The sequence below is a fragment of the Phoca vitulina genome, unplaced genomic scaffold (assembly GCF_004348235.1).
Source record: "Phoca vitulina isolate PV1807 unplaced genomic scaffold, GSC_HSeal_1.0 scaffold15, whole genome shotgun sequence".
Classification (NCBI taxonomy): Eukaryota; Metazoa; Chordata; class Mammalia; order Carnivora; family Phocidae; genus Phoca; species Phoca vitulina.
In genome coordinates, this window is record NW_022589718.1 from 13,241,276 (window position 1) to 13,268,429 (window position 27,154).

The following is a 27,154-nucleotide window of genomic DNA, read 5'->3' on the forward strand; positions in this document are numbered from 1 at the left end:
CTCCTTTATTATAAACTAACCTTCTGCTTGAGAACATGAAGTGAATTCCATTCCATTTAAATTTATTTTCATTTCCCATAATATGTTTCCAGATTTACTTTTTAAGTACTGTGTTATTTATTCATCCATTTACTTTTTGAGTGATGTCTTATGTTAGGCAAACAAAGGACAAAATGGATTAAAGCGATTCAAAATAAAATAGAACCACTGGTTACCAGTTTATAGTAGGAATTTTCTACTCAACTATATTCTCTAGGGGAATTACTCAGATCTTTTAATCTTAAAACATTCATCTTTAAAATTAACTTGCCCCAAAATGGCTAGAAAAAAAAACTCAGAACCTTTTATTCAATGTCCAGGTTACTCAAGGTACCACTTAATTTTTCAATAATTCTCTATTGAAACTTACATTTTTAGAAATTTTAGTCCTCAAAATATGCTTCCTGGTTTTTCTATACATATTAGCCTTCTTAGACAGTATTATTTTTAAGATTTTAGTCAGTATAATCACGTTCATTAGAACTGTTTTATTTCTGGGGCACCTGGGTGGCTCAGTGGGTTAAGTGTCTCACTCTTGGTATCAGGCCATGATCTCAGGGTTGTGAGATGGAGCCACCCCTGCCCCCTGCCACCATTGGGCTCTGTGCTGGGCATGGAACCTGCTTAACATTCTCTCCCTCTGACCCCGCTGCTTGTGCGGAAGCATGCGCTCTCTCCCCCTCTCAAAGAAAAAACCACCAAAAACTGTTTTCTTATTCCTAATCCCATATTTACATTGCAGATATATGTATCTTCATATTTCAGAAGGATTTACTCTATTTCTTCTCCCCTACTTATGTATATAAAAATCCTTGACTATTGTGGTTCTGTAACTTCAAAGTTTTTAATGTTTCTATGTAGTAATTATTAAATATCCATTAAAAATGGCATGAAAAATTTACACTATGTATAAAGAAAGAAAACACCTCATGTTGTATGTACTTGTAAGGAAATAAGAACACAATCACTGACAAAGGTCTTGTCAAGACACCTATTCCAGGGGCACCTGGGTGGCTCAGTTGTTAAGCGTCTTACATCATGGTCCCAGGGTCCTGGGATCGAGCCCCGCATTAGGCTCCCCGCTCAGCAGGAAGTCTGCTTCTCCCTCTCCCGCTCCCACTCCCCCTGCTTGTGTTCCCTCTCTCTGTCAAATAAATAAATAAATCTTTAGAAAAACAAAAGAAAAACAAAAAAACCCCACCCTATCCCATTTTAAGGGGGTCAAGTCCCATTCCTACTCCCCAAGTGTATAAAATGTTCTAAAGCATTCCAGTTACAGAATAAGACAAAAGCTTTGTGGACCAAAAGTTACAATCTGTGTAGTATAGATTATTATCAGAAACACAAAGCCAGTGTGGAAGGGGGCTCTGTAACCCCTAGTCATTAGGATGGTATGATCATTCACTAAAAAAAATAAAAGTGATTTTACAATAAAGAGTGATTTAAGGGGCCAAAATGTGCTGCACTGCAGAACAATCAGCAATGTGAATGGCCTAGAGAGTGTTCATTCTAAAACTGCCCTGGCTTCTTAGCAAAAAGAGTCCTAGCAAATAACTCATTCTTTGCACTTCCGTGTTCCACAAACACTAACTATATTTTCTACTTACATTTACAATAGAGGCAAATAGATTCTCAGCATTTCTGAAACACCTGAAGAACCATGGAGAAAGGTCAAGGTCAATACAAGACAGCATTTTTAAAAGGGAGTTTAAGTAAGTTAGATCCTCAACCTCAAAAAAGGCCGCCATGCAGTCTGAGGGCTGTTTCACAAAGCCATGTAATATCCGATGAACTTGAGGTTTCCACATATACTTACTGGAGTAAACCAGTTTATCTGTGAGAATCTGTGGCTCTTCTTGCTTGTTTCCTTGGGGAAAGGATAATGCTAATATTTCTGGCTACTTTTCTTTCTTTAAACTTCCTTAGGATTTCTTTTAGTAGCACTGTGTTTTCCAGTTTCTTATGTGAATGCTTAGTAGATTTAAATAACCTATTTTTTTCATGGTGCCTGGGTGGCTGTTGGGTTAAGCCTCTGCCTTTAGCTCAGGTCATCACTTCAGGGTCCTGGGATCGAGCCCCAGGTCCGGAGCCCGCTTCTCCCTCTCCTCCCTGCTTGTGCTGTCTCTCTCTCAAATAAATAAAATCTTCAAAATTAAATAAACCCACTTTTCTTCAAGCAAAGACTCTAATTAGAAATTTAACAAATTCCTCACATTCATCTTCATTAGCTGTTTTTCAGAACAACTTTTAAATTATGTGCTGTACCGTCCTAGGGAGGTTATAGAACCATCCAAAAATGCAGGACCATCATGAAGAAAAGCACAGAAGAACAATCTGACAGACTCTAGAACTTATTAAACAATCCTACACTGGGCATTTATTATTTTTATTTTTTTTATATTGTATTTGGGTTATGAGTCACTTTTGGTGGTGTAACTTTTGTGGACACCTATTTCAAATTTCGTTGAGGGGGCTAGCTGGACTGAGCTGTTTGTCAAGACCCAAGCATGTAGTCATTGAGAAAAAGAAAAGAGTCCAATAACCCTGCATCATGGCAGCTCTATACTGACTGGCACAGGCACGGTCCCTAGCCCAGTGACGTCAAATGGCTGCTTTAGAACTTTGCAAGTCAAGAGTAAGCAGTTATAAACAGATTTAACAGATAAACATTAGATTGGACTCATGATCTCATCTGGCAGCCTTGCATATTTCCCATCCAAAAGTCCCAGCTGGGATCACACTAATTGGGCCTCTTCAACCACATTGAGCAATAGGCGAAGAGAAATTTAGGGAGAAAATTTTAAAACTGATAAGAAACATATTGACATAGTGCCTGGTGAGGGGGAGCTGAAATAGGCCATCTGGATGCTTGTGTTTATGAAAACTTTTGTTTAGTGGAAATAATTCACCTAACTCACAAGCTGTACAAATATTAAGATCAAAAGTCCTAACTTGCACAACCTGTCAGGAAAACCTGTGATGCAGGAAACCGAGACTGTTGTCCATACTTCTGTCAAACCAAAGCCAAAATGTCTTTGTGTGGTCACTGCCTATCTTGACTGCCCTGGTGTCCCTCTGTACTCAAAGGGTTTGTACCAGTACTATATGGCCACATCTTTTGACTAAGAAAGTATACTCGTGGTAGAGGTTCACATTTAGAACATTTGCAAGTGCTTTTGCTTGGTGATTTCCTTTTAATACCTTTGGAAGTGAATAATAGCCCTACCTGTGATGAGGAACCTGGTACAGAACTAACGAATTAATTATGCCATACTGTTTAGTAATTTGATAGTTGGGAGAGCTCAAGATATTCAACAAAATTGAAATTATGCACAAGGCTGGAATCATTGTGATATAAATAACCATAGTATTTACTTTAATGCCAGAAATTTATGGGGATGGAAAAGCCGAAGTTTCCCTGATTAGATTGGCTATTTTTAACATGTGACACTATGAAGTACCTTTTCAACATGCTTTCTTACAAATTTTACAGTTTTTCTAAAAATTCTTTATCATACATGCTACTGAATGGATAAACTTCCTCAGTAAGAATTTAATACCACATATCCTCAATTTCTCTTTATTTTCCACTTATTAAGGCTTTGCATTCGAAGTCTACATGACTGCCCCTTTTTCCCCTTGAAAACCAAACTGCTCTTCAATCTCTATTCCAGTCTTTTTAGACCTTGAGAAAATACCTTTCCTTCATGTCTTGCATGTCGTACATCAAAGAATATAAAGCCTAAGTCTTACCTTATTAACCCAATGGTTGGCTTTTTCCCACCCTTACTTAATTATCAGGTAAACTATTTAATGGTAACACAGTTCTATTAATTAGAATTGCCACCACAAAAAAGAAGTGTTACTAATCCCTGTTAAAAGAAACATTTTAAGTTATGTGAGATTCCAAAAGAACCCAAATCTACTACTGCAATCAGTCAAAAAGTATTTATCAAGAACCCAATGATCACTTCATACCTACTAGGACGATCATAGTTTAAAAAACAAAACAAGTATTGGTGATGATATGGAGAATTTGGAACCTATATACATTATTAGTGGGAATGTAAAATGGTACAGCTACTACGGAAAGGTTTGGAAGTTCCTCAAAAAGCTAAAGATAAAATTACCATATAACTCAGCAATCCTGCTCCTAGGTATATACCCCAAAGTAACTGAAAACAGGAACTCAGAAACTTGTACACCAATGTTCACTGAAGCATTATTCACAAGAGCAAAAAGGTGGAAATAACCCAAGTGTCCATGAACAGATGAATGGATAAACAAAAGGTGGGAGATCCATATAATGGAATATCAGTCAAGAAAGTGATACGTGCGGGCGCCTGGGTGGCTCAGTTGGTTAAGCAACTGCCTTTGGCTCAGGTCATGATCCTGGAGTCCCTGGATCGAGTCCCGCATCGGGCTCCCTGCTCGGCAGGGAGTCTGCTTCTCCCTCTGACCCTCCTCCCTCTCATGCTCTCTGTCTCTCATTCTCTCTCTCTCAAATAAATAAATAAAATCTATAAAAAAAAAAAAAAAAAAAAAGAAAGTGATACGTGCTACAACATGGATGAATCTTGAAAACATTACACTAAGGAAAGAAGTCAGACACAAAAGGACAAATATTTCAATATCCAAAACAGGTGAATAGACTGAAAATAGATTAGAGGTTACCAGGGGCTAAAAATAAAGGAGAAATTGGGAAGTACTGATTAGTGGTTACAGAGTTTGTTTGGAATGATGAAAAATTTTTGGAAATACAGAGTGGTGATGGTTGCACAACATGGTGAATGTAATTCATGCCAATGAATTGTGCACTTAAAAAGCATTAAAATGGCAAATTTTTTAATAATTTAAAAAACAATATACCAAAAACCATTGCATTGCACACTTTAAATGGGTTATATGGTATGTGAGTTGTAACTCAAACTTTTAAAAAGAATCCAATGGACTAGGGGTTGCAATGATAATTGGAGATCATTTACATCAAATAGTCCAATTTGAGAGTAAAGCAAATTACTGTGCTCATCCAGGCAATGTTTAGTTGTGAAGGCAACTTGTAGTGATGTACACTGTTTGATTACATCAGACTTCTTTAATTCTGATATAATAATTTACAATAGAGTCTATGATAAAACCTAGCCCAATAACAACTATTTAAAATTAGAGGAAGAGGGATAACAAAATGGCACATATACTCCAGAGTCCACACACAACCTTTTAAAGTACAGTTGACGCTTGAACACCATGGGTTTGAACTATGGGGGCCAACTTACATGCAGATTTGTTTTTATAAATACAGCACAGTACTGTAAATGTATTTTCCCTAAGGATTTTAACATTTCTTTTCTCTAGCTTACTTTATTGTAAAAATACAATATACAATATATACATCACATAAAATATGTGTTGACTATATTACCAATAAAGCTTCTGGTCAATAGTAGGCTATTAAGTTTGGGGGAGTCAAAAGTGTGTGTGTCTGTGTGTGTGTTTTGTTGCTACTCAGGAAGTGGTTAGCACCCTTGATCTCTGTGACGTTAAAGGGTCAACTGTACTTTATATGAGTGATTCCCAAACACCAGTGTTAAGACAATGCCTGTTATGGAAACTTACACAAGCAAGGACTACGACAAGCCTGTTGATCTGAAGTATTAACTACAAATCACTCTTATTTATTAAAACAAGGTTTTAAGTAGGCAACAGTGGCAATATTGGGGTCTTCACAGTTGGTAGGAAGCCAGGGATGGCTTATTCTCACTTCTGCTCTGGGTCTTTACCCTTATACTTACTCTATTTCCTGTGTCTTTAAAATCTCCACAAGTTTTTACCAAACCAGCCTAACTCTCAGTATCACTCACCATATTTGATTTACATTCCAAAATTATAAACAAAGCCTAAAACTAATGGATACTTTGGATTATTAACACCCCCTTTCATTAGCATGGAAAACAGAAAACTGCCAGTATGGAAATTACAAATGTGTATGAAGGGTGAAGGATAGGTCAGTTGTTTTGTTGTCAGGTTAAAGAATGGATGGGGTTTCTAATCATATGGATTAATGGGACCATAGATAACCTGAAGGGAAGTCTGGGTTTGGGTTATTTTTAGCTTAATTTGGGAGTTTTTGCTGTAAAAACAAAATATACTGTATTTAGAAGATTTGAGTAACCTCCTGATTAAAGTTCAATGTTACCACTTAATTCAATCTGAGCATGTTTTTCCATAAAATTATCAAATTGACTGACGCATAATCTAAAGATGGAAGAAAACATTTAAAAAATCAGTCATTTGGGAAAAGACTAATTATTAATACTAATAACTGAACCAGACAGTAACCAAGACCGAGAAATAAAAACAAGAGGCATGGAGAAGTGGTTCCATGACACTGTGAAGTATTCTATATAGAGGCACTTACTGGACTGCGGCTTTAGTTTCTCAATAGTGGAATAAAACAAAACATTACAACATGGAACTTTTCCCCAAAGGAATGTGAGGAAAAGTTTTTAAAAGAAGCCTGGACGAATGACATGAGAGGAGAAAATTTTGTAATGGCTATGAGCATCGTATGTTTTTAATTCACCAATTAGAAAGATGACCTGAAAAGAGAGTAATATGTTGGATCATAAGAGAAAATTTGTCAGCTTCATGATTAAGTACGTTATCCCGAATGGGCCCATTTTCTCTGTAGAGAAAAGAAACCCTGCTCCGTTGTCACATACACCAAACTTTATCATGGCCATTTGTCCTGGACAATATGTAGTCTGTCACTGCCACCAGGAAAAATGCAGCAACACTGCATGGACCAAGCAAGCAGCAAGATGTTGTAGACAGGACTAAGATGCAAAAAGGCTTGCTTCTAGTTGCAGCTTTAAATCTATGCTTCCTGATTGAGCGAGCCATCCATCCTTTCAAGGTCTCTATTCCCAGAACAACAGGATGGTTTCTGAGGTACAAAGACCTCTAATACCTTATATATAAAAGTAAACAATGTCAAGAAAGAAATCAACCATGAGCTCAATAAATGCCCTGCATTCACAAGTCAGTCTCTGAGCAGAAGCAAGCTCAGGTTCAATAATTCACAAATATTAAGAGTTACCCTTAGATCCATAGAACAGTATTTAAACAGTTTCGCTTGGAGTTCTTCCCAAGTTATTAATACATGAGCAACAAAAGAACATTAACGAATAAGGGAGAAGATGCTGCTAAAGGAAGGCTCACTGCCAATGAAAAAGAAGGAAGAGCTGAACCTAAAACCAGGTATCAGGACACGAAAGCACAATGATCTGGGGCCAGTTGGCCTAGGGATGGACTTAAACACCTCTACTGTTATGGTACAATAGGGCTCAAAACCTGATTACTGGTAACGATAGAACCCTTGGACACCAAGAAAAATTGAAACTCTTTGCTATACCCCTGCTTACTGAGGCAAGGAAACACGGTTTATGACTATGACCATTTAAGCAGTTTAAAAACAAACCTCTGTAAAACAAAAACACAAATCCTAGCCCATAAGGGAAAGTTGCCTTTGTCAGATGAGAGAAGTCACTATAAAAGCCTAGTGTTCCTCAGACAGTCAAGGCAGGCCGAAGAGAGTCCACTCTGTAAACAAGCTTCAATTGTTGTTACTTCCTTTAGAAGAACAATGAAAAGAGCCTGGTGAAAACTTCACCTAACTTTGAAGGACCCAGAACAGTTCTGCAGTTAGAAACATGCTACCTGGTAAGAATGAAAGAAAACCACTATCTAAATAAAAGCCTAGTTTTATTGAGAAGCTTAAAATTTGGTTATACTAAGAAAATTCTGGCTCTATGTAGTGATAAAATCAAAACAATTTCTATATCAAAATATTCAATCACATACTGTGCTTCAGTGTGTACCACCTGGTACACAATAAATACTTGGTTGATATTTTGTTCTGTGGAAGACAAACAGGGTAAGGAAGCAGTCTTTCTGACCGGAAGGTTATTTACCCAAATCCAGGCAAATCCTGAGCTCTTCGGAGCTCCTGGATTCCAAAGACATTCATGAAAAACCAACAATAAGCAGCAAGCCATTTCTTCTGAGAGAGTATACGTTTTTTTCAAAGCCTAAAAACCTTTCAAGATTGTGTCACAATGACCATTATGCTGAGTAAACAGACCCCTCTGGGGGCCCCTTCCCTTGGGCCTCCAAGTCTCCAGGATACCAGGTCTCTCCTACAGCCCTCTCTCAGCATGGTCTGCCTTAGCATCCAGGGGCTCAAAAGGAGCGGCTGTGAGGGGCACCTGTAGATTCCATAGCAACACAAGGGCCATGACACTCAGATTGCACCAGTCAAGTGGCCACTTGCCTCTTAAAAAGCATCCTAAACTCTTTTGGTCGCTTTCATCAACCCTTATTCATGGCCACTTAGGCCGACTGCCTGGAGCAGGATGGAGTCAGACTTTTCACTATCACTCTTCACCTCAGAATCAGCCCGCAGCCTCTGGAACTCCTATTCTGCTTCCTTTCACCTTCTCTCAGCTTGGTTCCCCTTAAATTGTTTTGTTTTTCAGCACTCTAAAGGGGAAAAATATTTTCTAAAATGAAGCTGGCAAAAGCTTCAAAACATATGGCAGACAAGATGCCTACAAACCAAATACAGGTATCTCCACTCAATTATAGGTGAAAACCATTTATTATAGCACAATGCAGAATGTCTTTGGGGAAAACAATGAGAATAAAGACTGTAACCTTAAGAAAAAAAAAGAAACCACACACAAACCCACATACCTAAAATGGAAGCCTCATGAGATGAGGAAAGCCAAGTTTTCATCTACTCTTGGGTTAGGCTTAATCTTTGAGAGTATAACGATGGCCAAACTAAGCTGCACATTACCATGGGGAGTGACCGGGTTAAATTAGAATAAGACACTGCCAGGTATTTTGAGCATTACAGTAAAAGCTGGAGAAGAGCAAAGCATTATTCAGTAGTTTGCACATCTGACCACAATTCAAGGAAAAATCTCTTTAGATGGCTGATTAAATGGATGAATCCCTCCTATTAGAATGAGCAGTCATATTCCCTCTCGTGATTTCCTGTCCAAAGACGTTCTATTGCCTCCCACCACCTCACAAGGAAACACCAATGATTACATCATTACTACTTACATTCAAAGCATTCTTTGCAGCTTCTGCTTCTGAGCGACTGTCAAAACTGACAAAACCTACGGGCTGAGGAAAGAAAAAAATATGAAGAAAAAACAAATCAGGAGATATCTATTTTTCTGGGTCAAAGGTGATGTCAAACCGAAGAGCTAAGATAAAGAAATGACCACAGCAATGGGTAGAAATAAGAAAGCCAGTTCAAAAGAATCATGACGCAGTGGCTTAGCCAAATTTCTAACATGAATCAAAAGGGATTGTGAGGGTGGTTCTTCAAGGGCACAGCTGGGGATTTAGAGAATCATAAAAAAAAAAAAAAATCTAGAAGGGGTTGGAAGGTGAGCAGCAGTGAACAAGAGAATAGAGGAAAACTTGGGTCGAAAGGCTCTACTTTCCTAAATCAAATTCACTGTACCTCAGTTTCTTCATCTTTTAAAATGGAAAGAGAACCGAATCACCTTTTGGTACACTGTAAGTGCAAGGAATACAATGACACAATGATAAAAGCCCTGTACTCTCACTGCATGATCAAAATTATAAAATGAACATTTCCATCTCAAATCCCAAGGGATACCTTTGAAAAGTCCTGTGTTTAACTAGGTGTAAACCAAATTGTTCCAATTCAACAGAGAGGGGTGCTAATCCCTTTGGACTCAATCTTTTAGTCCAGAAAGATGCTTGCAACATAGTTTATTCCTGATGAATCAAAGAATACCTTACTGAGAGATGAAAAGCGACTGAGAGGTGAGCATGCTGGATATTCAGCATTTTCGGGGGGAAAAAAACATATAGCCAAAAATTTCAAGAAACTTATAGAAACTATCAGGATCGATTACCATTCTCCATTCTGCACCTTCTGTGCTCCACCCTAGACTTGGGACTCTGCCTGTGATTAGAAGTTTCAAACACAGCATGATTCTTCACCAACAGATACTTACACTGAGTATGAAAGTTTGCCTGTTTAACCTTATTTTTTTTTAAAAAAAGGAAGAACTGGGAATAAAAGTGGGTTTGGAGGATTTCTTTTGAATATACAGACCAATCCCAATATAATCATGCTGGATGCATTATGTTTGCCATTTGCCTTCCTCAGGGATATTCTCAGACATCCTAGCTGGACACAATAGAATTGTCAATCATTTTCCTGTGCTAATTCCTAACTAATCTCACACTTAATTTTAAATCAACAACAAAAATTAAATCCTAATGAGAATTATAAAGGAGAATGCTGAGACCCAGTAACATTCTTGAAGAAAGTCAATTCAAATTTATTGTGGAGGTCATCATTTTATATGCAAGTTTGAAATTCTTACCTGCTTAGATGTGAGCTTTATAAGAGAACCCTCGTAGCCCTGAAAATTAAGAACCAAATTTAGACGAAAAAAAATTACCAGGGAAAAAAAAAAAGCAACTGTAATAGCAACTTGCTCAAGTAAAAATGAGTCCGTTATGACTACTGACTAACTCTTCTTACAAATGCCTCAAGGTAACTGAGAAAGATTTTATAGACGTATGCACATATGTGCCGATGCTTCCATCCTTAAGGCCTAAAACAAATCATACCTTGAAATTATGCATGTATGTCTAGGTTTGTTTTCCTTTTTTTCATGAAATCGTACAATGGTAGGAAAACAGGTTCCTCTCTCAACAGATCTTTCTCATTTTACAGAACTAGGAGAATGAAGGGAGTAAATTTAATAAGATAGGAAGATAAGTATGTGAGGACTTGGTCATGTGTTTGCTATAAGATAACATTAAAACATTCAGAATGTCCTACGTAGAACTTATTACTCGAAATTTCAAAACTGCCAGGAAAAGTTACACAGGTAGTGATACTGAATTCTTTTGAGTTATTTTGCTTACTTATTGAAGCAGCTAGTTTTCATGTTGGTACTCTGATTGGGACATACAAAAATTCCCTGTTGGGTTCTTACTCCAGCCCATCCTCAAGGAGGATAGAAACCCCTCCCTTTTCACTCCCTCCCTTCACCCCTCCTGGCTCCTGAGGATAAGGATAACAAAGTGTGTTTATTTCTGAAAATAATCAATGGCTGGTGGCTTGCACTGATGGATGACACAAGGGGAAAAACACCATTTGACATGATTGACCACTGCACAGATCAGTGCCAAGACAGATTTGCAGACTAGGGTCAGCCTCCAGGGACTTTAATTAAAAAAGGGTTGTTAGGAATGTACCAGGGTCCTGACTCTTGCGTTGGGGTTTCTGGGCAGGATGTTGGGATTGATTCATCCTCCTATCTTCCCAGCAGAGAACTATGTTACCAATTAGCTACTGTAAACATTTTACCTCAAAGACCTTGAGCTCTTCTGGCCAGAGAGGTCATGATTCACAGCCCTGCCTCTTCCTTTTTCAAGGTGCTTTCTCTCTGAGAAACCTGGAGGTTTAAACACCCTGAAGGCCTCAGAGGCAAAGGACAAATGGATATTTCACTCAAGTACAACACCACTGGTAGCAATATATTGTGATCTCTAGCTACAAACAGAAAAGTAGTATCACAGACTACTTCAGAACACGGATGGTGGAGTCAGATTGCTTGGGTTTGAATCCTAGCCCTGCCATTTATTATGTGTGAACCTGAGCAAAATTTATTCAGTTGCTCTAAGTTTCATTTTCCTCATTTGAAAAACAGAGGCCAACCTACTTTAAAGGGTTATGATAAAAATTAAATGGAATAATCCATATGAGGGGCCTGCTGGCTAAATCTCCAGTATTTTGTCCATTAGTAAGATCATTAAAAAGCCCCCATCCTATGAAAGGGACAAATAGTAAAAATGGCAACCCTGCAGAAGATACTCAGGAAATTCTATGAAGCTGATACTCCCCCCAACATCTTTCCTTCCCACTTCCTCTCAGCTGACCTCATGTCTAACCCTTCTGTTTCCCTCTGTAGAGTCATCATTGTTACAGTAAGGGGATGGCTATTAGAACAGAGGTAGGTCTACTATTACATGGTGCCTTACTAGCGCATAAGCTAGATTCTTAGCTTTGCTGGCTTTTAACTGGCTGCCCCTGCCCCTTCCACCTTCTTCCTTCCTTTCCTACCCAGTGTTTTCAGCTGTCACACCTTACTCTCCCTCTCCTTGAAAGGCTAGATCCTGTCCCCTAACCTGTCTTGCCTCTGCGGCTAGGGTGCTGCTTCGACAGGATGGATCTTTAATCATTAATCAAGATGGTCTGCCACCTAATCATAAGTGTGCCCCTAGCCAGGCACTGCTGCTACCATGTTCTCAGGGACCAGACACAAGCCCTGAATTTATCACGACTTCCAAGTGTTCTCCTTGAGGGCCTAGGCCTCCAGCCCACAATCCACCCAGTCCCGGCTTTCTCTTACTCCCCACAGGTTAGCCTTCAAGACTTCTCCTTGGCAGCATGGTTTTTTCAGCTTTTGTCCAATTTTCTGGTAAGTTTTCAATTCTAGCAACATTAAATATCTCGAGTGATTTTTATCTCAATAGTCCCAATGGACAGGCAACTGAATTAAGTACTACACTATGTATCAGCATAACAAGTAATTCCTTAAAACTTCGTCTTACTTTGTTTGAAATTTGGGACATTTTTCCACAGAAAAAGTAATGGTGGTTAGGTCCTTAGTCTAGTTCATGAAAGGGTAATTAACTTATGTATCCGAAGAACAGTATTAACAATATTTCAACTAATAAGAAACTTTGTAGGAATAAGCCTTGACTTATGTTATTTCACTGGAAATATAAGTAACAGTAATTGATAGTATTTTTGGTGAGCTGTACTCAGAAGAATACTCCCAATTGGCAAACGATAAACAGGGAGGACACTAAAACTGTTCTAAACAGAGCCAGATGCATGTCCCCATCATTAATAAAGAAAGAGACTTATCTAGATTAGCTATTGGGGAGGACAAAAGGCAACTTCAGTCTTTCCTGAGACCGCACACTGGAACTGAGTTGTTAAATCTCCTTTACTAACTAACTATCCTTTTTTAAAAAAGGTTACTTTATAAGATGCTTTCTCAAACATATTTCTTCCTGCAAAAAGCCCACATGAAGCTTATTTATACACACACTTTTTGTCTCCTCCTATAATTTCTGAAAAAGAAAAGGTACCTTAAATGGTCTGAAAAGCAGATAGAGCTCCCGAGGTTTGATATCCAGAGGGAGACCACTGACAAATAGGGTCCGGACCTGGAAAATAAATATGAGGAGTGATCACAAGACTGTACAATCTAGAGAACAGCTCTCACCTGTAATCTCAAAAATACGTGTCTTCATATATTTCACAAACCCCACCTAATTCGTGTTCTTTCCGTAACCCAATGAACACTCTATGTTTAAAGACGCCATTAGGCCAACTCTTGGATATTTCTATGGGATTACTCAGAATGAATTACCTCTAGCTGATTTAAATTTACAAACTGATTAGTCATTACCTGGTTCTGACACTATGAAGGGAAGAGGTCTACATAGTTAAAATATCAGCTTAAGAAGAAGAAAAAAAGTCACGAGAACAGTAAATCTACAGCTTCTCTGCTCTAAATCAAATGAACACAACATGGTTCAAAATTAAATCAGAACAATTTTTGTTTTTTCCTGCTTGTTTTGTCCTTGCCTCCCTCATCGGCATTAATAATTACAGTCATTTTTAAAAGTATCTTATTTTTAAGTAATCTCTACACTCAATGCGGGGCTTAAACATACAACCCTGAGATCAAGGGTCACATGCTCTGAGCCAGCCAGACACCCTGATAATTTTAATACATGTAAAAAATAATCCAAACACATCTAAATAGTAGCCAAAATGTAGAACTCTTCATCTGCTCAGTTCCAAAACAGCAGGGAAGACCTCACTGACCTATAACCCATAAGGCCTAAGATACAAATTATGTGATTAGTGTCTACTAAAATAGAGAACACAGATGACACACTTCCATTTGGGAGGATCAGAGAAAACATGTTAGCATTTGACTGGGAACTTAAAGGATAGGTAAAATTTCACCACACGGATATAATAGGTGAGGGGAATTGGAAAAGACTCGGAGGCACAGAAAAGCATTAACCAAGGCAGTGAAGGAGGGGATAGCACAGCATATCCTGGGAGAAGGAGAAGCCAAAACCGAACAAGTAGCTGCGGATCCAACTACAGGGGACATCACAAGTCACTGGCTCAGGAATCTGGTCTTCATTCAACAGGCAAGGAGAAATCACCATGTTTTCTTTCTACTTATTTTAGTTTCGTGTGCCTTTAGTCAAGTTTCCTAACACCTTCCCCCCTCCAAACTTTGAAATATAATGGACATGTGACAGTGTGTAAGTTTTAAGATGTACAATGTTGCGACTTTTGAGTATATATAATACAGTACTGTTACCTATAACCACAATGCTGTGCATTAGATCCCCATAACTTACTCAACTTCTAACTGGAAATTTGTAATCTTTGACCAACATATCATTTCCTCCATCCTGATCCCCTGGTAACCACCATTCTACTCTGTTTCTAGGAGTTTGACTTCACCCCCAATTTTCTATTCCTCTTCTCTACTCCAGCTGATACAACATGATTGAGTTCCTCATTAGAAATCATGATGCTACCTAAAGAAAAATTCAATGCTCAATTGTTAACAGTCTATAAATCTAGATTTTTCCTCAGTGTGAAAAGGGAGATCTTCTAGAACCCTAATGCTTTCCATTGATTCTAGTTGTGAAGAAGCACAAATCAGCAAGCAAGGCCCTTGTATTGATGCAGCATACAGTAAAAGATCATGCCATCTGCAGACAGGTGTATAACCAACACTATGATGATGTAAACAGCCTCAGAATCACGAAGGACTTATTTTATTGTTATTCATTCATATTTTAGATTTATTGTGCTATAATTGATATACAGTTGACCCCTGAACACAGGTTTGAACTATGTGGGTCCATTTACAGGCAGATTTTCCCAATAAATACAGTATAGTACTGTAAATGTATTTTCTCTTCCTTACGATTGTCTTAATAACTTTTTCTCTAGCTTATTTTATTATAAGACTATTGTATGTAATATATATATAATATACAAAACCTGTGCTAATCAAGTGTTTGTTATTGGTAAGGCTTCCAGTCAACAGTAGGCTATGAGGAGTTAAGCATTAAGGGAGTCAAAAGTTATATGTGGATTTCTGACTGTGCAGGAGATCAGTGCCTTCTAGCCCCCACATGGATCTAGGGTCAACTGTATAATGAACTGTACTTTTTGTTTACAATTTGGTTAAGTTTTGACATACGTATAACCTGTGAAACCACCACAACAATCAAGATAATAAACATATTTACCACCTCCAAAAGTTTCCTGCCACCCTGGTTCTACCATCCGCATTCCCAGGCAAACACTGATCTGCCTTCTACCACTATTAATTAATTGGTATATATGTTCTAAAGGTTTATACAAATGGAACCATAAAGTATTTATTCTTTTTGTCTGGCTCTTTTACTTTTGTATAACTATTTTGAGATTCATCATCCACTGTTGCATGTATTAATAGGCTACTCCTTTTTATTGATGAATAGTATTCTGTTGCATGGATATACCACAGTTCATTTATCCATTCACTTGATGGGACAACATCTGGGTTATTTCTAGTTTTTGGCTTTTAGGCTAGGAGCAGTCATGTATCAATTTGTACAAATCTTTGTATGGATGTACGTTTTCTATCTTCTTGATTTAATACCTAGGAGTGGAAGGGCTGAATGATATGGTAGGTATATGCTTAACTTTTAAAAAAACCTGCCCTTCAATTCCTTGTTTTAGGGCCCAGAACATGATTTAAATGCTGTGTACTTAAAAACAAAATTGTATTCTGTGGCTCTTGGATGGTATGTTTTACAAACATCCATTAGGTCAAATTTGTTGTTCAATGTATCTTTTGCCTTCTCCCATCTCCCTCAACTTTGCCAGTGATAAAGACTCTTTTTCCAGGAACTTTATCAAAGCTAAAGCCAAATTATGGACAAGTGCCAGAGACACAGCTGATGGAATCCTGCCATCCAGTGTACCCTCCCTGCCATCCACAACTGTCTTCCCACAGTCCAAAAAAGTAAACACCATCTGTCCTTGGCCGCTCTAGCCAGGACAACCTGAGTAGAGAGGGAATCCCAGCTCCCATTCATTCAGATTTTGCTGAGTACCCAATATGTTTGACACTATGCCAGGTGCTGACTGGATTATAGAGATTTCCAAGGAAATAATGCAATAAGCTGATCCTATGGTTTAAGCCCTGGAGTCCCATTTGTCCATCAGGGAAGCTTAGCTATGTTAACAGGTATCAATTAAAATTCAAGGAGTTAACTTATAAAACTACCATTTATAGTATTGTTCTAAAGAAAAAGAACTCCACAAACTTGAAAGTCAAACAATTTACCAACAAAATACAATAGAACTCTGGGGGTTACCAATAAAATATTACTTGATATAAATTAAGGTTCATATACATCAATAAAATGTATTATGCAGCCAATAAAAATTATGTTCAAGAAAAAAATTACATTCAAGGAAAAAGTTTTATTTTATTCTGTAAAACAAACACCAACACACATACGTATGAAGAGAGGGATAACATGCCTTTGTAGGACAGAGACACCAAAATAGTTATATTTATAGGATTTACCGAGTGAAGTGATTTTAATGTTTATTTGCTTATTTGTATTTTTTCTATAATACACATATTAGATACTTTTATTTTGTTAGATTGAGAACTGCCTATTTTTTATTGTTTTCTTTTGGAAACTATAAACAATGTCAACATTTACATCAATAAAAACTTTAAAGCTTATGGAGGAACCTTTTAATGTAAATATTTCAGAATTAGAAGTAATTCTTATATTAGTATCTCCAACTATTATACATGAAAAAAATGGAACTCCCATTAGCCCTAAGTTTGCTACTCGCCCACAGATGACAAGAGGCTCAAAGCAACTGTCTTGTTCATCAATGGGAGGCGACTAAAATGTCTGGCATTTTATTTACATGGACATGAGTTACACTTCCCATAATCTCATGAATCTCACGGTCTCAAAAACCTGCCAGGATCTCTCATCTCTCACTGAAGAGATAGTCTCTCCTCTGACAGAACAAACTGACTAGGAGAAATAATTTTTATTTTATTTATTTATTTATTTTTAAAGATTTTACTTGACAGAGAAAGACACAGCGAGAGAGGGAACACAAGCAGGGGGAGTGGGAGAGGGAGAAGCAGGCTTCCCGCTGAGCAGGGAGCCCGAAGCAGGGCTCGATCCCAGGACCCTGAGATCATGACCTGAGCTGAAGGCAGATGCTTAATGACTGAGCCACCCAGACGCCTCGGAGAAATAATTTTTAAATATTTATTTATGAATACAACTAAAGGTCACCTAAAACCAAGTGCTTGGAATCTATGAACTTTGAATTAAGTTAAAAAAAAAAAAAAATGTATGGGAAAAAACTCTTCCTGAATATCTAATTCATGCTTTTCTATAGTGACCGGGACCAAGATCACGGGGCTATTTGAAAACAGCTTAGCTTCTCCACTCTTCTCACCCCCACACTTTTTATCTTAGCTATTAAATCGAGAAACACTTGCGGGCTTTGTCTTTCCTATGTTTGCGGAAATCTCAAAGGTAAAACAGGGTTCTTCCTTGCAGGGACGTTTCAGTCAGTGCAAGAAACAGTCCGTAAATGACCTTCTATGTTAACAGAAAGCTTAGTTCATTCACAAAGTAACCGACAGTGAGAGAAAAGTCTGAGACAGGTAAATAAATGATCAAATACTCAAGAAAAAAATGTCGCCCCAAACAACAAATGAATGACACCAAATGAACTCTGTGGCAGGTCAATCATTATCCAGGGCAGCCCTTCATGTACCAGCAGTGGCTACGGACACAGACGTGCCTGGCACTACGCCTTCAGCATCACAGATGTTTACTTTATCAGACACACGGGGAAACACACTTCTTAGTCAAGGACACAACATGCCTCATAGAAGATCAAGACATGAAGCTGCTGACAGCTCTATCCCAAAGGGACTCTAATGGATTCTGTGGATGTACCTCCAGCTCCATTTTCACAACAGAACTGAAAGAAGAAATGCTGCGGGAAATCTCCCGTGCTGGACAGTAAGAGCAAGGAGACTTCTCTGCTCAGCCATTTATCTGGCCTTCCCTACAGAGGCCACAGTTCTATTTTGGATAAAACTGACCACGTGTTCTTCAGTGGCACTGCCAGTTCCCACCGAGAAAGTCAAGCCACATTTCAGTGACTTTTTTTTTTTTTAAGATTTTATTTTTGAAGTAATCTCTATACCTAACATGGAGCTTGAACTCATAACCCCGAGATCAAGAGTCACAGGCTCTACTGACTGAGCCAGCCAGGCGCCCCTCAGTGACTGACTTCTAGTTTAATAAACTCCAAGTCATTGTATCAGTCTTGAGTTTTCCTGGACAGAAAGGTCAAAATAGGCCTGGAAATGGAAGGGTCCCTTTTTATTTTTAAAGATTTTAACCATTTTAGAGAGAGAGCACGTGCACGCCCTCACACACGCACATGCAAGCAGGGAGGGGGACAGTGGGAGAGGGGGAGAATCCCAAGCTGACTCTGCCTTGAGCACGGAGCCGGACATGGGGCTCCATCCCACAACCCCAAGACCACAACCTGAGCCCAAACCAAGAGTGATATGCTCAACCGAATAAGCCACCCAGGTGCCCCAGGAACGTCTTACCTTTAACAAAGAACACACAGGTAATCTAGACATGAAAATATAAACCAAATAGACACATGCTTAACTTCAGCAGAGAATAATCACACTTTCCAGCCAATGGCCATATCTGCTAGACACCATAGTGTCCAAAGACTATGGGCCTATGGGCATGTTTTAGTTGTTTATAAAAAGATGTTGGGGATCACTTCTAGCTGCTCTGAGCTAACCTCTTGAGGTTCATCTTAAATTCACAGGATTGGGAAAGGCTATTTCTCATGTTCGAATGACTCATGAATAACTATGTGAGGGACTCATTTAAAACATTCTAATGAATAAAGCCCATGGAGGTGCTTCTCTGATAATCTATTCCCTGCTAGCTTTCTCTCCATCCACCCACATTCTTAAACCTATAAATAAATGTAAACTCCAAAGAAGCTTTCAAACGTGCTATAAATTTCAGTCATTCTTTTGGAGTAATCATTCTTTGAATCACACAAGTATATTTACAGATAAGATCTTCCAAAGAGTGTTTTAGAGTTTGAAGTCTCTTATTTGGTATGGTGTAAGCATAATCCGAGGCACAGAGTATATAGTCTATAAATCTCTTTTGAATTACTTCAGAAATCTAAGTAATACTGTGTGTTCATGGGAGACAGTAAGTGTTTGCATGTTGACACCTCTGTGGACAACACGGCAAACAAAATGAGGCAACCCAGTTTCCCAGGCACCACCATAGCAGCATGGTCACAACACCAAATGATAAACACTCACAGGACAAAAAGGCAGAAAAGGTTCACATTATAGGACCAGAAATTTAGAAGAAAAAGAAATGAGACAAAAAACTATCAGAACCCAGGCAGAAAAATGAAGACTGAAATTCACATAGACTGAAAGACAAAGAGATCACAAAAAAATCAAGGACTGAACACTCATTAACATGGAAAGAATGATCAATATATGGTTACCAGTAAAATCACTCATATTTCAATTCATAATGACTTAAACATACTTGTGTATAAATAAGTCCAAAATCAACAACTATAGATGAGTAATCTACAAAGTTTTTTGAGAAGATACTCAAACTCAATAGTTTGCACATTTAAAATGGCAAGTAGATATCCACGTTTATTGATCGAGAACAAGCCTCCTGACTATTAAGTGAAAAAGCAAACACCAGAATTTACCCATCCCAGTTTAATTTTTTCAAGTGGTTTTATAAGTTAGTACATGCTTAAAAAAAGAGGGGGGGGTTATTGAAAGAATGTTTACTAAATTACTCTTATGTTAATAGCAGGGAGGGAAGGTGGTATTTTATATATTTATACACATAAGCATTTAAATATTCATGAACGTAAACCATCTCTTAAAGAACACAAGTCCAAATAGAGCTCCTTCCTTTGAAAATATGAACCCTGGGCCCAGCCTATGCTTTTGTTCTTAGAGACTCCCAGTTTTTCTACCTGTGCACCTTAGGGACAAGGTTGATCTAGCAGAAGTATATATTCACAGACTCACAGAATTGCAATGTGAAGCAAATTAACGCTTCACACTTCAATTCTGACTATGAGTCCGCGTTTGTTTGTACTTACACCAGAAATAAAACCTAACCAAAAATGGGCATTAATGACTCGATATTAAGGCCCTAGGAGCAGGACCATCCTGGTTTCAGTCAAAGAGGTCTTCTTGCTTTGTGACCACCCTACTCCCCACTAACAAAAGAACAGAGGGATCACGCACTGTCCAACCCCCCAAGGAAATGCCATCTTTCTTCTGCGAGACCACATACTATATAAACTTGGTTTCAGGGACAGAAAAGTTAAAAGAGCTCCACATATCTGTGGCAGCATAAATCCCATAGCGCTGGGTTGTTTTAACACAAATGGCGGCAGGGGTGTGGTGGGGGTGGTTCAGAGCCCTGAAAGTTTTACACCCTGATTATTTTACTCTTTTTAAATAAAGTACTGATGGATTTAAGTTCTTTGCTTATTCTGTAAGCATCACCTGAAACACCAAACTGTAACAATGAACCCTGCTGAGGATGGCACATCAACTCATTTCCAAAGAAGGCTTTGTTGGCCTGCTATGATTCTGCATTCATGTCTTGCCACTATGAAAATGGATTACCACAATTATTAAAATGGTCTGCCAGGAATTTAATCCTGGTTGCTGCTCAACAGAAACTGACCAGCCTTTGGTCAAGCTCCAGTTTCTTGCTGGCATTGATTTCCAGATGGAATAGGTGGTCAAGTTCCACTCTCCTGGCCACCTGCTGGACTTAAAGACGCACACCATTTCCGGCCCAGGAAAGGTATGTTTTGATTCAGGAGGCCAGGTTGCTATAGATACCAAGTACTGACTAACCATAGAATAAAAGGGTCACTATGTTCTTATGAACTCCCAGGTTTTAGTTTTAGAATCTAAAACATAATTATCCACAAGTAGGCTTTCTAGTTCTGAGGGATCTAACTATTGTTTACCCTAAGTGATAATTCAGTTGTAGAATATCACTATCTGTAGGATAACCAAATTTATACTCTTATTTAGGGCCCCTGGAAACCAGGGTGCCTTTGCCAAAGTGATCAGATAGTTTCCAGTAGGATCAGGGGAAGAAGCTATAAGATTCACGGGAGCACATATAGAAGAGGAACCACCATGGTTCCATAAACTCGTATATGCAGGGCTCAGAACATGCATAGGAAATAAGGACAGCAAGTTAGCACTGGGTACACCACACCACTAGGTTCATTTAGATATCCTAGCCCAACCTAATGTCAATTTATAATCAGATGGTCTCAAACTCCCAGTTTCACAGAACTGCTTAAGACCAAAGTTCAACCTAGGCCATACCACATGTCCACTATATATCTAAAAGGTAAGAGACAAATTGAGAATTTCTAGGGTTTGAAACCACCCAAGAATAGGCAGCAAATGTGTCTGTACATGTGAGCCCTCAACTTCATTATTAAGAAATTTCCTTAGTGCTGTCAGACACAAAGGGAGGTGGGTACCAGAAGCAGATCAGGAATTTAGGGTTTGAATTAGCCTACACAGAAAACTAGATGCATGTAAGAATTTAACCTCATTATGAGGAAGTTCACCGAGTACTTTCAAACACAGTAAATGGTTGTCAAGTTCTTAGAGTTCAGTAAGATGCTCCTTATAAAAGCAGGACATTTTACTACCCTTAACTCTAGTCCTATTCTTATGTACCCTGGCTTCCCTTAGTCCCTTCCTTTAAGTCAGCTTTTGATGGCTTACTCTGTTTCAACCCTGGATAGCCCATGGAATCCTACTCTTCAATTACACTGCCTGCATTGCTAAAACATGAAGGTTTTTAAATGTACTCATTAATGCAGTGTATTGTAAACAGAAGTTTGCATTCTAATCCCCTGAAGTGCACTTGCCCTTAGGATTTTAATCCTATAGAGTACCCTGAAGTTGAATGTCCACAAGATTATCTGGGCTATCCACATATACACTTTTCCAAGCACTGATAAAATGAAATACAAGCAGAAAAAGAGCTTATCAAAATCTCAAGCCTTTTCTTTCTCCTTCTGCATAGCTTGGGTGATTGAATAATCTGCTTGACAAAATAAGAAAATAAAGTCATTCCACCTCTCCCAACTACATAGAAAAAACTATCCCCAAGAGCACAATATTTCATAGTCTTATAGAATACCTTAAAAAAATTACTCATTGGCAGATTATGGTCCCAACACTGTCCAGGGCTCTAAAGTATGTTTTTTTATATTAATAGTGGATAAAGTTTATTTGGAAGAACTTGATCCCACTGCAAACTTCGGTTTGCAATGTCTTTATTTTTTTAAGATTTTACTTGAGAGAGAGCACCTGAGCAGGAAAGGGGGTTGGGAAAGAGCAGACTCCCCGCTGAGCAGGGCACTCGACATGGGGCTGGATCTCAGGACCCTCGACATGGGGCTGGATCTCAGGACCCTGGGATCATGACCTGAGCCAAAAGCAGACGTTTAACTGACTGAGCCACCCAGGCGCCCCTGCAATGTATTCTGAATAACCAATGACAATGCACCACAGTTCTAACATAACTAGAAAGCTGTGGTGAAAAGGTTGGCTTCCCAATATTTAGCTGTGGGAGATGACCCAATATACACTTCCAAATTCTTGATGGCAGGTCAGCTCACTTTCAAGCTGAATGTTCTTCCCTAGAATTAGTGGTGAGCATCCTAGTACATAGCAGTAGTACTAAGTATCTGTACAAGGAACTAAATGAGTTAATGTAAAAATTGAGTCACAGTACTAGGATTGAGGCATATGAGAGAGCCATGTAATTTATGAGTATCCAGATATGGATGAGTATGAAGAAATAAAGTCATTGTGATTTTTTATATGCATTCAAGAGGTAAGTACTCAAGACAGTAAAACGGATATGTAGTAAAACTAAACAAATAAGCATTCATGTGGAACCAGGCTGCTAGGATTCACATCCCAGTTCTGTAACTCCCTAGCTATGAACCTTGGACAAGTCCCTTAACCACTCCATGCAGAAGTTTCCTCATCTGGGAAATGGAGACAACAAAGGCAGTTTTTAAATATGTCCACAAAATTTTCTGGGCTCTTCCCTTCAAGAGGTAGAGCTTAATTCCCCTCCCCTTCAGGGTGAGCTTCACTCAGTGACTCACTTCTAATGAATACAGCAGAAGTAATAGTGTGTAACTTCTAACCCTAGGTCGAAAAAGGCACTGTGGCTTCCTCAGCAGAAGCAGGCTCTCTTGGATCATTTGCTCTAGGGGAAGCCAGCTGCTATGTCATACTGATACTCAAGAAACAATATGAAGAGGTCCACATGATAGGAACAGAGAGGTCTCTCGCCAAAAACCATGTGAGGCAACCATCTTGGAAGATCTTCAAGCCCCAGTCAATTTTTCAGATGACTGCAGCCCCCAGCTAAAAATGTCTTGACTGCATCCTCTTAAGACCCTAAGCTAGGGGCGCCTGGGTGGCTCAGTCGTTAAGCGTCTGCCTTCAGCTCAGGTCATGATCCCAGGGTCCTGGGATCGAGCCCCGCATCGGGCTCCCTGTTCAGCGGGAAGCCTGCTTCTCCCTCTCCCACTCCTCCTGCTTGTGTTCCCTCTTTCGCTGTCTCTCTGTCAGATAAATAAATAAAATCTTAAAAAAAAAAAAAAAGACCCTAAGCTAGATTCACCTAGCAAAGCTTCTTCTAAATTCTTGATCCTTACGAACTGTGAAATGCTGTTTAAGCTGCTAAATTCTGGGGTAATTTCTTACAGAGCTGCTGGAGGGATTAAGTAAATTAATAGATGTGAAATGCCTAAAGTTCAGTACCAGGTTCAATAGAGTAAGGGCTCAGAAAATGTTGTATTAAAGTGGCTTACCACATTCAAAAGGTACATTTTCATGCTCCAAAGGCAATCTCAAGAAGCTGTAACTGATAATATTATCATGCAACTGTTATATATATGCTTAAAGTGGGCAAAAGAAAAACGTTTGCATAGTAAAAGAAATACTAACATGCGTTAAGTATTTTCATGGGGCACATTTTCCCAAAAGTGTGCCTCGGAGTCCCTTCATTACCATCTCTCTACCTCGTCAGAAGGCCAGGAGCAAATCTCACTCTAGCCAGCACCCCACCCTCCTGCTGCTCATGCATCTTCCTCAACTCCTTTTTTTCTCATGTGACAAGAGTTGAACAAGAAAGGAGAAATCTCTCTTCATTCTATTTGAGACTTAGAAAAATATCAAGGCTAATGGTTTAAGTATTCCTAATCAAGGAGAAAGTAATAAATGTTGAAGTGGTATTATGAAAGTTTTCAGTCCCTTAAATAGTTAAGTAAACTTGGACATAATAACATCTGCCCTCTTCCTACCTTTTAAAGGGAAAATTAAAAGTATGAATTAACTTCTTAAACATCATCATTCAAGGTACATGATATTTTACTCAATTTGAGAACATTTCTAATTTTTAAATCACTACTTTTTATTGTACATTTTAGCTACATTATACACTGATTGGTACCCATAACTCAGTTAAGTCATCCACTTGATTAATATCCATACTAGACTGTATCGTCTTATATGATACAAAAATAATGAGAATACTAACACTGGAAAGGATGCGAAGAAACCAAATCTCTTATATACACTGCTGGCAGGAATGTAAAAAGGTACAACCACTTTAGAAAACAGTGTGGCAGTTTCTGAGTGAAAAATGCGATTACTACACAACCTAGCAACTGTACTCCTGAGCGCTTACCCCAGAGAAATGAAAGCTTATATTCACACAAAAATCTGTACACAAATATTCAGGAATGTCTGATTCATAATCACCAAACATCAGCAATAAGCCAGATGTCCTGAAGTGGGTGAATGGTTTAATAAACTGTGGTATACTGCTACCATGGAATACCACCCAGCAAAAAAAAAAAAAACTATTAATACAAAAATATGGCTAAATCTCAAGGGAATTATGCTGAGTAAAAAAAACAATTCCGGAAGTTTACATACTGCAGGATTCCTTTTCTAGGACATTCTTGAAATGAAATCATAGAGATGAAAAGCAAATGAGGAGTTTGCAAGAGTTAGGGACAAATGAGGAGGGGTGGAGAATACATGGTTGTACAAAGGCAATAACAGGGATCCTTGTGGTAATGGGACTGTTCTACAGCTTCCCCCACCACCAGGGGGGTGGGGGGAGCCGGATCTGAAGCTAGATCTTACAACCCTGAGATCATGACCTGAGCGGAAATCACGAGTCGGGAGCTTAACCAACTGAGCCACCCAAGAGCTCCAAGGGACTGTTCCAGATCTCAACTGTGGAGGACAGACAAACCTGCACATGGGATAAAATTACACAGAACACCACAGACAGCAAAACTGGGGAAATCTAAATAAAACGAGTGGATTATATCAATGTTAATTTCTTGATTGTGATATTGTGCTAGTTTTGCAAGATGTTACCATTAAGGGAAACTAAGCAAAGGGCACACAGGATTTCTCTGTATTACTTCTTCTACCTGTATATGAACCTACAATTATCTCAAAGTTTAAAGGGTACACTTAAAAAAAACTGACATCATTACATAAACATTAAATCAAGACATTTATATCAGTTGGTAAAACTAGGATGTAAAACTATATAGTTACGGGTTCGTATGCATTTCTATTTTAGAGCCCTACCAGAAGATTGGTCATTTTCCCCATTAATTTTTTAATTGGTAGATTCAGTATTATAAAAGACATTACAAAAAGACAAAAGCAACTCTTTTAAAAGGAAGTATGTTTTACTCAAATTATAATTTTCTTGATTTAGGCAATCACTACACCTTTTGTTGTAGTGTATGGTATCTTAGTTACGTTCCACTTTGATTAATCCTATAGCTCAGGGACGCCTGGGTGGCTCAGTCGGTTAAGCGTTGGCCTTCAGCTCAGGTCAGGTCGTGATCCCAGTGTCCTGGGATCAAGTCCCATATTGAGCTCCTTGCTCAGTGGGGAGCCTGCTTCTCCCTCTGCCTGCCCCTCCCCCTGCTTGTGCACACGCACATGCACTCTCTCTCACTCTGACAAATACATAAAATCTTTAAAAAAAAATCTATAGCTCATTCCAGGATCTCACACGACACAGGAAGTTAAAATATTTTAAGTTGTTATTTGCTATTTTTAACTACCGTCAGGGAAAAGACTAATAGGTTCAAGCGCAGGGAAGTTCACAGGGTACAGGACATATATGCAGGCTACGTTTTGTATTAACACGGCTTTGGTGAGCTCACTACTTAATAACTACCCACTTTTCTAAACCTGTTTCTATGTGAAAATTCATTCAGCCAAAACTTGTTTGCACTTAAAATACCACAAGACTGAAAGATGAGTATTTGGAATACAATCTACTTTAAGTTGGCTACTTCCTGTAATTCATAAACTAGCTACTTTGCTTTCAACACTGCAAAGCCTAGTGCTTATAATGTGTTCTTACAGTAAAAGAGCAAACTTCCATTTTTAAATTTAGATCATTACTTTTCCAATCATAGGAATTTCCAAATCCAGAATACCTTCAATGTGTTTAGGCTAAAACTAATAATCCCCCAGCCTACTACAGGAACTACCTCTCCAGTGAGACACTATTTGTTTGATTTGATAGCCACCTATGTCTGTAAACCATTTATGTGATCATTCAAATCAAGTCAGTATTACGGTTGTAAGTTACTTATGTGTGTACGTACTTATGTAAAGGGATGCAGGTCTCAGAAAACTTGGCAGGACTTACAGGTAAGGACTACACGGGTTGGCCAGGCACA

The 27,154-nt window shown here is 38.6% G+C and overlaps 1 protein-coding gene across 4 annotated transcripts in view; it reads right to left on the minus strand.

Annotated features, from left to right (window-relative positions):
- RBPMS (RNA binding protein, mRNA processing factor) overlaps positions 1-27,154 on the minus strand; it is a 170,337-nt gene that overhangs the window by 84,768 nt on the left and 58,415 nt on the right. For all 4 annotated transcript variants that reach the window (XR_004300545.1, XR_004300546.1, XM_032413473.1 and 1 more), the window contains exons 2-4: positions 13,267-13,344; positions 10,479-10,517; positions 9,172-9,234 (exon numbers count right to left, since the gene is read on the minus strand). Coding sequence is in view for 2 of the 4 variants with exons in the window: in XM_032413473.1 (XP_032269364.1) it covers positions 9,172-9,234; positions 10,479-10,517; positions 13,267-13,344 (180 nt within the window). In the remaining 2 variants the exon portion in view is untranslated. The remainder of the gene's footprint in view (positions 1-9,171; positions 9,235-10,478; positions 10,518-13,266; positions 13,345-27,154) is intronic.